A 13,852-nucleotide genomic window follows, 5' to 3' on the forward strand; every position below is an offset into this window, starting at 1 on the left:
ATGCATAAACCATCCTGTAACAAATCCTCCTCACTAAAACCTGCATGATAACAGAATGGGTACAGTTTGCTCATTATCTTTGCCTCTGTCAGCCATAACTGCAGAGCAATGTAACACAATCTGGTACTGGGTATAATGCAACCACTGAGTATATAAGATACCCGTAGATTGTAATATATTGGCCCTGTCTGATGCTTGTTGCAAGCTGCAGGAACAAACAGCCAGATATGGCAGAGAGCACAGCACAACTGTATGTGACCAACCTCACAAATATGAAGTTCTATAGTTATGAGGTACAAGAACACCCTGACTACACCTGTATGTTAGGGTAGAATGAAAAAAAGGGGTACAGATATATGCCGACAGTAGAAAATATAGACCGCGCTAGCATAAGTCACATACAATGCAGAAATTCTACTGCAAATTGGCACTGTACTCAACTACACAGACTCAGTGTCTGGTAGGCTATAGTGCTACATACGCTTGCTCCGGGGAGAGGTATGTAGGGGACTGGACCACGTGCTGTCCTGAAAGCTGCGACTGAACTACTGAAGAAAATGGCCGCCGGAGACCTCAGAGGGGGCATGGCCGATGTAGTAGTAACAGCTCAGAGAAGCCAGACCTCAGAGGAAAGGCACCCTGAGCTGAGGAAAGTAACCGCTTTAATGGGGAAGCAGTCTCCCCTTGTTGTTTTTTTTTAACCCCCAGGATGCTGGTTCCCGCACCAATTGTCCCTGGTGGTCTAGTGGATCGCAGTGGTTAGAGCCTGCGTCCACACTCACCATCTCCTGTCTGTCCACCTTACCTGTCCCCTTTGCGTCTGGGTCCTCCTACGGGGTCTTGGCTAGCACTGACCCCGGGATTCCCCGCCGAGGTCCCCAGCTCTGTACTGGCGTTGCGGCACTGGAGGGGTGACTGATCGGCAGCGCAGACGTCCCGCGGACAGTCTGCTGCTGCGCATTTTAAGCAGAAAAAAAAGAAATAAAAATAAAAATCCTTTAATGGTGACTCTACTCCGGCCGGGGACCAATGAAACTGAGGTGCCTCTGGCTCGGGGAGAGTGGATCAAGTGCAACCTGGGAGCTGAAAGCTTTTAACTGCGTGGTGCCCGAATTCCAGATCCATCACCTACACCCCAAGGTTTCCCTGTGTAGCCTACGAACCCTGAAGAAGAAATTATATTCATAGATATGTAAATACATCCCTTTGCTATATATCCAACAGTGAACTTATCTTATCCTATAATCAATTGTGCGCTGGTATGAGAATATATGTAACTGTATATTCCCCTAGCTAATGTAGATTGGAACGTTAAAACACAACAATAAAAATTATATATGGCAGACCCACTAGTAGTTCTAACAGAACAGTTACACAGGACAAAAAAAAAAATAGTTTAAAGGGCCAGTAAAATAGAGACATATATGAAATATAAAGGCCCATCTTGTAACCATCACAAATTCTTTCAAGGTATTGTATACTTTTACACATTTACCTATAAATACAGGGGATGGAGATGCACAGAAAAAATTCCTCCACAAACAAGTATTATTTGAGGAGAAATTATTTTTTTTTACTTCTGTTATATAATTTTCTATGAACTCAATGGAGCACACTGGAACCATTGGGTATTGAGGATCAGCCAGGAGTTTGGACACATATCTATCCTGCCTGGAATTAGTTATTTTATTAACCAAGCCCCACAGTACAAGAGAAAGACAGACATTCTCTGACAACAATCAACATGAACATAAACCCAATTTTCTCTTTCATCCTCTTGGCAATAACTGAAAACATGGGAATGTCCCAAAGCTTCCTGTAAGCGAAAGTACATTCTGACGTTGTAGTGCACGAAACCTTACATCCAACAGTAGCACTTTTGAATGCAAAAATATTGTATCAATAAAACGTTGTAATAGACAGTGGACCATGTGGCTGACTGCAGGACTGCTCATAAGAATTATGGGCCACCTGACAAATTTTGATCCCCCCAAATGACATACCCCACTGTAGCATTTCACACACACTATAGACTTGATGACCATGTAGCATTATCCCTCCTCACCTTTGTGTTCATAGGTCTCCACTGTAGCCTTACTTCATATCGCCCAAGGTTATATGTTCCCATTGTTGCATTACTCCCCAAACACCCAATGGTAATATACTCCCCAGTGGCATTACTCCCCCAGTATCCATCATTTCCTATTATTGTATAACCCCCCTCTAATGGCAAAAGCTTTCCATCACCTCCAGTTGCATTACCCCCTGTTCATCACAGAGAGAATAGTAGTGCATGTTTTAGAGGGAATGTCTATACTTTGCTCTTTCACATTTAACACATGCGCTCCAGAATGCTGGTTCAGGGACATAAATGGGCATGCAATCACAGAAGACCAAAATGTCATCCCATTTGCAAAATCTTAGAGCCCTGATAGCATCCTTACTTTGCCACCCGTATGAAATAAGGACTATATTCTTACCCTAAGCAAACACACTGACCCCTCCTACACAGACACTGGAACCGCTAATATCTAGGTCTGTTTTTGGATACGCTGTTGCACTTCTGCTTTGGTAACTAGCAAAGAGCTGTTGCACTTCTGCTTTGGTAACTAGCAAAGAGTTAGAGCGTAGACACTAGGTTCAAACTCAGGACAGCCAAGGGACATTAAAGCATTTGCGCTTATCTGATGGTCACAGGATACAATGCAGATGCAGGAGTCGTAAGGTGCATACACACGGGACGATTCGCTCCATGAAGACATCGTCCCATGTGCCCCCGGCAGGGGTGTGCTCAGTGTCGTTAAAGACACTGAGCAAAAACACTGAACGAAATCAATAACAATTTTTTTTCAGTGTCGGCCACCCTCCCTCATCCCCGAACATGTTCAACCTGACAATATCGTAAGGTTGGATGGGAAATTCGGGCGATGAATGATAACTACCAACTACAAACGGGAGCGCGCATTTGTCGTTATAGTTCATCGTTTTGGGGCTGAAACTGAACGATTTTTTGAACGACTGAACGATATAGTCGTCCTAAAAATGTGTGTACGCAGCATTAGAAGCCAGTAGATGTTTTGTAACTCCAATAAAATGTCCTGAAAAGGGCAATACAGAGCATACATACAGATGTTCTCTGTAGATATTCACACATGATGGACGGTCACGTGATGACCTTACTTGTTCCATTTAAATATTAACTTGCTGTAGAACACCTTAAAATGGAACTGTGCAAATTATGCCATCTCAAAGGTTGAATTAATCTCTACTAAAACCCTCATGCAAAACATAACAGACCTATGTCTGGTAGCCAATGAGACTGTTAGTCTCTGTAATGAGAGGATCTTCTCTTCCTGTAGGAATATCCTCTGCTGTCAAAGAGCAGTTCTAGAAAAATCATTAGCTGGGCAGAAATGAGGTTGGAATTTTGATAGTTGATGAACCACCAATGGGAATACAATTTTATTTCTAAAACCTGGTCCTTATGAAGCCATTACAGTGCATGTGTTCCAGATAATGAAGCTGGAGCACTCATGGTGCGAACACAAGGCCGAAAGGTAGCACCTGAAAGGGATAATTATAAGACTGGACTGTATTTATGACCTTCCCAGTTTGGGACATGAAAGTAAACTTCCCCGATTTCCATGGAGACCATGAACTCATTACGTTCCATACAAGAGACTTTATCTTCACCCTTTCCATCCAAAATTATCGGTTTAATAATTTCAAGTTCAAAATGGACCAAGAAGATTAGTATGGCTTTTTGAACAAGAATATATTTCAATGGAATCCCAAACCCTTCTGATCTTTTGGGAATGAAAATGATCAAATGGCCTTCCTCAGGCAAGACCATTAGTGAAATTTATCTTGGCCGACCTCAGGAGATCAATGATGCAACCCTGGATCTATGATTCTTCTTACCAAGCCATCTGATTGGTAATGGATTACCTGCTGCTGAAGAGAAGTATACATGCTCTCACTACAAGTGCTCTTTGGAGGGCAGATTGCCTATTATGCTGAATGTATTACTGTAGGTAAGCCACTTTCTGGTCGTCCACATGATGCCATGGGTTAGATTCTGGAATTAGGTCCTTTAGTTGTTTCTGAGGAAGGCAGAATGCCAAAATGTATAGACTTAAGAACATTAATGGGCAGAAAAAAAATAAATTATGCCCTCATGTAGACTGAAATTTATTAATTTCAGATCTGAACACAATATTACCCACAAGTTAAGGACTACTTAAGCATAAAGAGTCGTTACCACCTAGGCTACAAAACTATCTCCAGTGAGTCCCCCATCAAGAGGTTGCATGCTCAGATAGATACTCTGACGCCTCCAAGATACGGTCAACCAATACCAACAATTCAGACACTGGCTTACGAGACTTCTCACCATCCAAAACAGTACTGCCTATTTTATCGCCTTGTTAACATAAGCCGATGCAATAATGTATTAACAATGGCTCTATTAACACGTACTTTAAAGTGGCTACATATTTCCTATCTGTGCCATCTTGATGCCAGCTGTCGTCTCTGAAGCACACCATGGGGGAAAGCACCTTGAGGGAAACTCACATTTCTCAATATCCTCACTAGGGAGATAATAAATAGTATTCTACATAAGCTGCAATTTATTTTAGGTTTGGCCTCTTCCTCAAAAAGTAAATCGGAGATGAAGAAAAACAAATGCTATTTTTCCTTTTGAACAAAAAGAGAAGTCCTGAGTATCAGACTACTCACTAACCTAAATTAAAAGCCCCTGCCTTATTATTAGCACCAAGCCATCCACACTCTGCCTTCTAGAGGAATCATCGTCTAAAGACGCGGTATCAAAGTCCGAATTATCAGTCACTACACTTTCCTCCGGAAATAAAAAATCAGACAAGCACAAGATTTTGTCCCTCCCAGCACCAGACGACTGTAGGTCTCTGGCACTTGTGAGGCCAAGCTGTAAAAGGTAGATTCTGATATCCTCTAGAATGACAAGAAAACTGATCTGGTCATGCTTTAAGCCCAAGTCATGCTCCTCAATGGAAGCAGGAAGAGGGGAAAAAAGGCCCCTGCCTTTACACCCTCATGTGAAATGGCTCCACACGTGAAGTAGTAATGTGGTTCAAACCGTTTAAATGACTGTTTCTGTAATGCCAAAAAGACCAAGATGAGGTCCATTGGGAAAACTGGCAAGTTGGTTGGATATGTAAAATCCTCTGTAGAAAGGTCTGAAACTCAGGAAACTGAACCAATTTCCTCTAGAGAAACATAAATAGGACTAAAACTTGGACTGCAAGAGAGGCCAATTTCAAGCTACTTCCAAGGCAAACATATGACAAAAGCATTGCGAAAAGAAAGGTGAAATATAGGGCCTGATTCAGACCCACTCGCGAGCGGCTGTCCGCTCGCAAGTGGGTCGATGTTATGCACTGAGCATGCGCACGACGGAGGGAGCTCCGTCGTGCGAATGCGCCAGACGCGACGAGCGAAGGAAAGTCCTTCGCTCGTTGTGTCTGATCAAAGGGGGCGTGCTGTCGATGTTGATTGACAGCACACCCCCTTTGGTGGGCGTGCCGGGGGCGTTCCCACGGGAACGCCTCCCGTCAGAAGCCGGCCCACAGACATCACTAGTGATGTCAGTGGGAGTGATTTTGGCTCTGATAGAGCCAAAATCACTCCGGAGCTTGCGGTTGAAAACCTCAACCGCAGGCTCCGGCTCGCAGTTTCGATGGTCGCGATGGTCACGACCATCGCGGCCATCACAATGCACGCTCGTATAGGCTGTGGGTGGTGACCCACAGCTATACGAGCGTCCAGGAGGACACTCCATTTTCATGGAGGGCGACCCTCATTCAGAGCGTGCGCTCTGCTCAGAGCGTACGGCTCTGAATGAGGGCCATAGTCTGTTCTTTCACACAAATGTAGGTTTTTTTCACCCTACAGTAAAGTGGACTCTGTAGCGAATTGTTTAGCGCCACTCTGAGCTTGAGAAAGTTTCTAGGTAGTTTTAGGGACCAAAGATACAAAGTGAACGGTGAAAATTCTGCAACAGGGCTCCCCAATCCTGCAGACTGGCATCTGTGATGGCAATGATCCAATCCCTATATGAAAAGGGGGTGAAGACACTGAAGAGTTGCCATTGATAGTTTGAAATTCCAACACCAAAATAAGTTTGAACAGCTTTAGTTTTGGTCCGAAACTTGAAGCGGGCAAACTACACCACACCAAACCAGGATACTATTTCTCCCATTAGCTTCCAGCGATGGAAGATTGATAAAAGTCTGCAGGATAAAACAACTTTTCACCTGTTTCTGAAAGGTCAAAATCTACCCTTCTGCAAAACACAATGCTGGACTTTTGGTTACATATGACTCAAACATGAGTTTCCAGTGTTTCGGCTGTCAGCTGCAAATAAGTCAGGAGCAGAGAGGCGGAGTTTGCTTGTGACAGAAGAACATCCAGGTATGGGTAATAATCACCACCTCAAAAGTGCCACCATGACTGAAAATTTGGTGATTCAGATCGAGATGTGGAGATGGGTCTTATGTTTATGGATGCGAAAATGATTTCCAACTCCAGGGCATTGATGGCTGGAAATAAAGATTCCATCTGGAATCTGCCCACCCACAGATGTAAATTCAGGGTTTTCAGATTCAGCATAGGCAGAAATGTCATGTCCAGATTTGAAAAAGGAACAGCTTGGCAAAAAAATAAACTGCTGTTTTCGGACTGGATCACTCAGTGAAATTGGGAAATAAACGGTGAAAGATGGGCTGGTTTACTAGTTTCATCTTTAGTAAGAATGGAAAAAAAGCAGCCATGATGTAGGCCCTAAGAATGTATGATCTGATCCACTGGTCACAAAAAAAAACAACAACCAAAGAAAAACAAACAGGTGAGCTCCTACCACAGCTTAGATTGGGTAAGGAATCTGTCAGACCTAGGCATTTTTCCGGCCCACACTGCTTACCCCTATAACCCTGCGTGAGCAAATTAACAGCCCTTTGAAGGAGTTTGTTTGGTTTGCCCTGAACACGAAAGGACTCAAGTCTCTGTACATTTGGATTTGAAACATTGGGCCAAAGAAGAAAGACCCAAAATAGGTAATATTTCCAGAGCCCTATTGGACTCCATAGGACCTAAACCATAGAGTGCGTTTGACTGCAATTGACAGGGCTGAAATTCCAGACATATTAAGAGCAGTGTCAATTATAGCTTTCCTCAAATACTGTAAAACTTCCTTTGCAGGATCCGCAAAAGGCAAGAATTGAGATCAAGGTGATTCTGAATGTAAGCCCTTGTCAAATGGTTCAGTTAATTTCCCTACATTTTTACTTACCCAAGAGGATTCAAGAATGGAATGGACAGATAGGCTGCAGTAAAAAAGATCCAGTTACCAATCACTTCAAAACAGACCAACATCCCACAGAAACATCAGCTGTTGTGGGTCTCTCAATGTCTGACTGCTTAAGCAGCCTTTCCTTTGTGGAGATAAACCTGCCAAAGGAGAAGACATTCCTCTACAGTCTCAGTATTAACTTGGTTACCAGTCGGGTACAGAATGCCGGCGCTCGGGATCCCAGCAGTCACAATACCGACACCGGCATCCCGACAGGGTCACAATCCGACAGAAGGAGGCAAGTATAATCTCCTTCTCATACCCCTCCCTCCCCACAGCCTACATATAACCCTCCGCCACTAGTGCCTAAACCTACCTCTCCCCATAGTGCCTAACTCTAATACTTACTGTTGGGGTGACGGCGCCGGGATTCTGTCTGGTGTATGGATACCGGCTCCGGCATCCTGACAGCCGGGATAATAACTACATCCCTAAGGAACAGCCACTATGTGCAAAGCCGTAATTGAATGCTGCTATGCCGTACAGCTTCCCACCAGACCTCTTCCAACCACAGGAGGTTCTGTACTACTTTATCTTTGCAAGCACCAGTTGCTGGCTTGTGAATTAAAACTCCTTTCTGGGAGAGTGGAGTCACTTATTCTAGCTGCTCCAATGGTGTAAGGTTCAAATGTCTGAAGTCTGCCTAACAGTAGGGGCAGCACACGGCCTATGTACACAACCAGTGTTGGAAGTGACCGGTTCTCCCTCCTGAAGGGAATACCATTAAGAAGAGGTTCCCAAACTCTGCATTACAGGTTTTAAGGATATCCATGCTTGAGCAGAGATAACTTAATTAGTACATCAGTCAATTTGATTTAACCATTTGGGCTCAAGAATGTATATCCTTAAAACCTGGACTGTAATGGCGAAGTTTGTGAATCTCTGCCATAGAGAATCTTGGTGAGCAGAAGAAAGTGCCTCAGCCAGAGACTTGTAACACACAGCAGCAAACTGTAAGATAGCCATTGCAGAAAAACACAGTTCTTGTAGAAATAATTAACCTATAAAAGAAATTTAGTTCCTAAGCAATAAATTGCCAACATTCCCTGCTCCTATGGTCACTAAGAAAAAAACAGATTCCAGACAGAATAGGTAATATAGAGGGGGAAAAGTTCAAACTTTTTGACATATTTCTTAGAATATCCAAACTCTTGGCTGCGTCCCACCCAATGATTCAAATGTCCTTCGAAAGGATAAAATAAATATATATATATATATATATATATATATATACACATATATACATACATACATACATATATATTCAGTACCAACCAGATACAAATATTTCAGGAATTCACAAGTATGGCAAAAGCAGTCAACCTTGAACAGTTATTATATTACAAATTTCCACATTCATAACTAGGTTATGTTTGCAATTTTGAAAGCAATGCACACATCTTGGAACACCTAGAAAATAGTTTAGTAGGGGGAAAAAATTTAAGGAAAATAAAAATTTCTTTAAAAAAAAAATATATACTTTTTTTGTTACAAGTATCGAAATTGGTACAGCTAGTTTATGGCTTAGGAATCTTCATTTTTTTTAATATCTTCAGTTAAGAAACATTGTTTTCATCCATTTTTGTAGGGCACAGCAATAGAAGTGAGATCAGATAAAGAAACCATTTATCTTGAATTGAAAAGAACTAAAAAAGTAGCAGAAAACTGACATACCTCCACGTTATTCCAAATGTTGGCCTAGGGGATGGGTATGGCCAAATATCATGAGCGGGCTTTGCATTATAATTGAATGCAGGCACTTCTCGTATTCCACCTTTTCTTGAGAGTTTTTTGAGATCATCATTTGGAAGGACAAATATGCTCTTTTTATTGCTCTTCGTAACAAATTTCCTATACGAAGGGAGAGCTGTTCCAGACCTTGACTTCTTTGATTTTGTGAATTTCATCAACCGCACTCTGTCTTTGGTGGAATATTCTTTGCTCACAGTCATTACAGATGAAATCGTCCCAAAAGGGGTTGTCAATGAGTCAGTCACAGTTGTGGTCACCATTGTTTTACATTGCTCTTTTATAGACAAAACACCATCGTTGTTTGGGCATGACATGACTTTTGTCACAGTAGTTCTAGTCGTAGTTGTGACTTCGGTAACGATAGTTTGGATTTTGCTGTTCCCATTCAGCCGGTCCATAGGCAAACCATTTTGCTCAGTGGAATCATTACTTAGACTGGATTCCTCACCAGAGTTTACAGGAGATAAATCTTTACGCGTTGCTTCAGTCTCCATTACATCTTCACCACAAATGGAATTATTCCTCTTGAGTAAGGACTGAGTGACCGTCTCACTAGAACCATCAAGTTTTTTATCAGTGGAGCAAGGCTCATTCACACATTTTGGGGAACTTATCGATTTTTCCATTTCCTTCGTTGTCTCTAAATCTGTAGGCTGACTTGCCGATAAAGTCGTAGAGATGCTTTTTTTTTCTTCTATATCCTCTATGTTGATGTCTCCATTCATGAAGGGTCTCATTGTAGACCTTTCTCCATTTTCAGAGACAATTCTCGAGATGTTGTTTACCTTTGGATTAATTTCTTGGACAGATCGGTTTTCACATAGGTTATGGGGTAAACAACGGCATTTTTTACAAAAAACATCTTTACCATTGACCTGAGGTTTAATGTCTACCTCTGCCGTTTCAGAGAGAATATCTTTATTGCATTTAATTTTGTCACAATCTAAACACTTCGTTACAACACTAGTCCTTTCACCCTGTCCTTCTTGGTCTCCATTAGACACTTGATTTGTACAGTCCATTTGGACATCACATAAGTCACTTTGAACTATTTTTACAGGGATTCGGCTGTTTTCTGCTTCAGGTTCAGACTTTGTTAACTCTTCATTTTTGCTGCCTTGGTTGCGATTAATCTCTGATCCACCAAGGATGGAATTTTTACTTTCTTCAGTCAATTTTGTATTTAGACCATCTTTATCCTGATTTACCACATTTGGATCAGGTATACTGTTTTTATGACCACCCTGGTATTTTGCATGGTCAAAACACAGCATTGTTGCAGGGTGTTCTGTCTGGATATTGGAATAGCTATTCTCATCAAGTTTTTCTTCATTGTTGTGGCTTTCCTCTTTGGTTTCTACAGTCTTGGTGGGCACATCATTGCCCAAAGAAGAAATGCTCTGATCTCTATCTTGTTTTTCACATTCTGCCACAATGCATTTGTTTTGTACACCCTCAGTACCAACTCTCAGTGGATCAAGACACTGTTCAGAACTAGAGTTCGTGGACTTGTCAATGGCCTGGGATTGCAAATTTGGGTTTTTCTCTGTGCAAAGTACTGCAGGTTGTGTAATGCCAGCATCAGCACTGTGCATAATCAGTTTTCCTCCTAGAGGATCGGCAGCAGTGTCTAACTCGTTATCAGTCTTCGGTTTGATTCTGGTGTCCTCAGGTACATTTTTTTTCTGGTCTGGAGCAACAACCCCAATCTGTTTTGCAGCACTGCCCAATTTCAGCTTCTCCAGTCTTTGTTTTTCTTCAAGTGTAAACTGCTTGACCCTTCGTTCTAGCAACCCATCCAACCGAGACGTTTTAACAATTTTCTTATACCAAGTCCTCATTTGAAAACCAAGGCTCACATTAATTAGATCTGCATCAGGAAAAGTTTGCTCTTCTTTTGCACAAAGTGCATTAATTTCCATTGGCTCCTCCTTGACTGGTTCAGACTTTTCATGCTCTGGAAGCACAAAAGCATATTTAGCGAGACTAGAACAATGGACATTTAGAAATCTTATTCATACATGTTGGGGACTAAATATAATATAGAACAGTGTAAACCTATGAATATTGAATTCTATGTTGCAGTAAAAGCAGATTGTCAGTTTGGCTACTTCATAATTAAACATACCTGGAGCTACAAATAGAAATATACAAGAACCTTGTCTCAAATTCTCAAAATCAGATTCCAAAATATTTCCTTAAAGAACTAGTGGACTCATTTATACCTGTCGCCTCTCCACTACTCTGCTCCCTGGCTATTCCGATTCCCCAGTTTGTCTGCAGATGATTTGTTTCGCTCACATGCCTGTACATTGTTTCCCTTACACTGCAATGTTTTTAAATATCCTACACAGAACCCATCTATCTCCACATTGCAGGTTTGTAATAGGTAACTCACTTGATTCTCATTGTTACAAATGCGGGAAACACTGGCAGACCTATATCACTGATAGATATATAGCGCTACCTATGGTATGAAAAATAATTGATAAAAGAAAAAACAAACTCCCCATTTTAGAATGACGGTTTTTCACTCACCAGCGTCACGTGGCTATGTAAAAGAAAGGAGATAATCAGCAAATATAGATAACTAGACCTTTACCTATATAACAGAAGTAGTTACCTCGAAGGGCTATTAAATAAATGCTAAGAGTGTGTCTGTATATGATTATATATGTATTAAAATTTATTTATATATATATATATATATATATATATATATATATATATATATATATATATATCTATATATATCTCCATATATGTGACCCCAAAATAGTCACGGCGTAAAACATAAGGCAATGGTAAAACATCTGCTGTTATAAAGGTAAAGGTCTATATTTATATTTGCTGATGACAGTCATTATAAAAAGGGAAGTTTACATTTTTTTATTATTTCTGCATACCATAGGTAGCTCTATATCCATCAGTCCAATTATTTATATTGTTTTATGTGCTTTCGTTATTTTGGGTTTTTGAGATTAGTCACTGATAACCTTCTTGATAGGCACTAGTGTCAGATTACCTATCCTTATTGCCAGACCTATATCACTATCTTTGAGCATGTCCTCTGTTTCAGGGTTTCGGTTTCAAAAGTTTGTACCTACTCCATAGATAACTTGGTCAACTACATTCCATTCACACATGAATGAGCCATTTTTGATACACTTACTGGGTACGGGATCCCGGCGGTCAGAAACTCGACGCGCTATCCCGACAGGGTTAGCATACCGACACTCGTTGGTTGGTATGCTAACCCTCTCCCTACCCTAACACTCCCTCCCTGGTGCCTGACCCTAACTTCCCCCTCTAGTGCCTAAACCTAACCCTCCCCTTAGTGCCCAAGCCTAACCCTCACCCTAGTGCCTAACCTTAACCATCCCCTCAACCCCGCTACTTACCTTTGGAATCCCGACGGTCGGGTTTCCGGCGCCGGTAGTGTAAGCATCAACAGCCTTCCTCCTCATACCCGTATAACCGCTGGTGGAAGAGTCTTATTGACTATAAGGGCGACAGCCTTTAAAACTAATCACAGACCTGGATACAGCCCCCTACCTTCTTCATTACCACTTTTCAAAGCTAAATTGCATAATTTATTTAAAATTAACTGGGTGGAGGTCACATTGGAGAATGAAAATAAAACAGCAATGTTCTTTGCCATGTGGGAAAACTATATTGCCACGCTTTCTACAGCCAAGAAAATGCAAATTTAGCAGGGTTTAGGAAACGTGTCCTGGTATCTTTAATGTCTTAAAGGCAATGGCACTCCAATTCAACTCTAATTGTATTCTATTTTTTGTAACATCCCCGATTTTTGTGGTTCCCCCCTGGGCCCTGTGAGGGGGGGGGATGAGAGAGATGGCAAGACACCTTCCTTTGTTGCTTTTGTAAGTCTCTTGTGTTATCCTGCCTCTCATTAACGCTGATCTCTGTGACACGGAGCCATTTGGATCCGTATTTCTTTTTGTTATGACTTCTATTATCATTATACATTGTTTATAAATGTTTGTTATCATATCCATATTAACTATGGTTGTTATAGTGTTGTTTACTTATGTGACATTTGGTGCTTCATTAAAACTTGGCAAATACTGGCATTGCCATTATTCTATACCACCAGTGATATGGCAGGACTTAAAAATAAAATAAAAACACAAAGCACTAGAGATGGAATTGTATAATGACATATATTAAAATTAAATTATAAAAAACGCATGTTTCATCTTACACAAAGCTATAATAAAACATGAGCAAATTTTAACTATTGACAAAAATCTGTACATAAAAAACAAAAACAATCATGACATATGCATGGAATAAATAGAATTAGAAGTAGACATCAAAGTTGTCATTAGATTAGGGTATGCGGCATGACCATTAGAAGACAAAATACACAAACAAGTAAAAAACAGCAAACATATTAAAGCTCAATTTTATAAAGTTTTTGTAGAGGTTAAATATGTAAAATGGATTTAAGGACCCAATATGGTAATGTTATAATGCTATCAAGACTATACTTAGATCACAAGGAGAAAAATAAGGATAGCTCTTAACTGTAATTTTTTTCAGACACAGCCTGTTAAATGACAGTTAAAGCTGATTGGTTGGTACTTTATCTCTAACCACTTTATCTATCCCCAAGCTTTGATAGATCTCCTCCTCTGTCTTAAGCTGGGTACACACTGGAGCGATGTCGGGCCGATATACTGT

At 41.0% G+C, this 13,852-nt stretch overlaps 1 protein-coding gene across 5 annotated transcripts in view; it reads right to left on the reverse strand.

The window, feature by feature from the left end:
• The window catches only part of BPTF (bromodomain PHD finger transcription factor), a 154,667-nt gene that overhangs the window by 44,104 nt on the left and 96,711 nt on the right, over window positions 1–13,852 (reverse strand). For all 5 annotated transcript variants that reach the window (XM_088468524.1, XM_088468526.1, XM_088468529.1 and 2 more), the window contains exon 13: window positions 9,065–11,099. In XM_088468524.1, the coding sequence (XP_088324650.1) occupies window positions 9,065–11,099 (2,035 nt within the window). The remainder of the gene's footprint in view (window positions 1–9,064; window positions 11,100–13,852) is intronic.

This window comes from Taudactylus pleione, unplaced genomic scaffold, assembly GCF_031769625.1.
Source record: "Taudactylus pleione unplaced genomic scaffold, aTauple2 ptg000012l, whole genome shotgun sequence".
NCBI classification, from domain to species: Eukaryota; Metazoa; Chordata; class Amphibia; order Anura; family Myobatrachidae; genus Taudactylus; species Taudactylus pleione.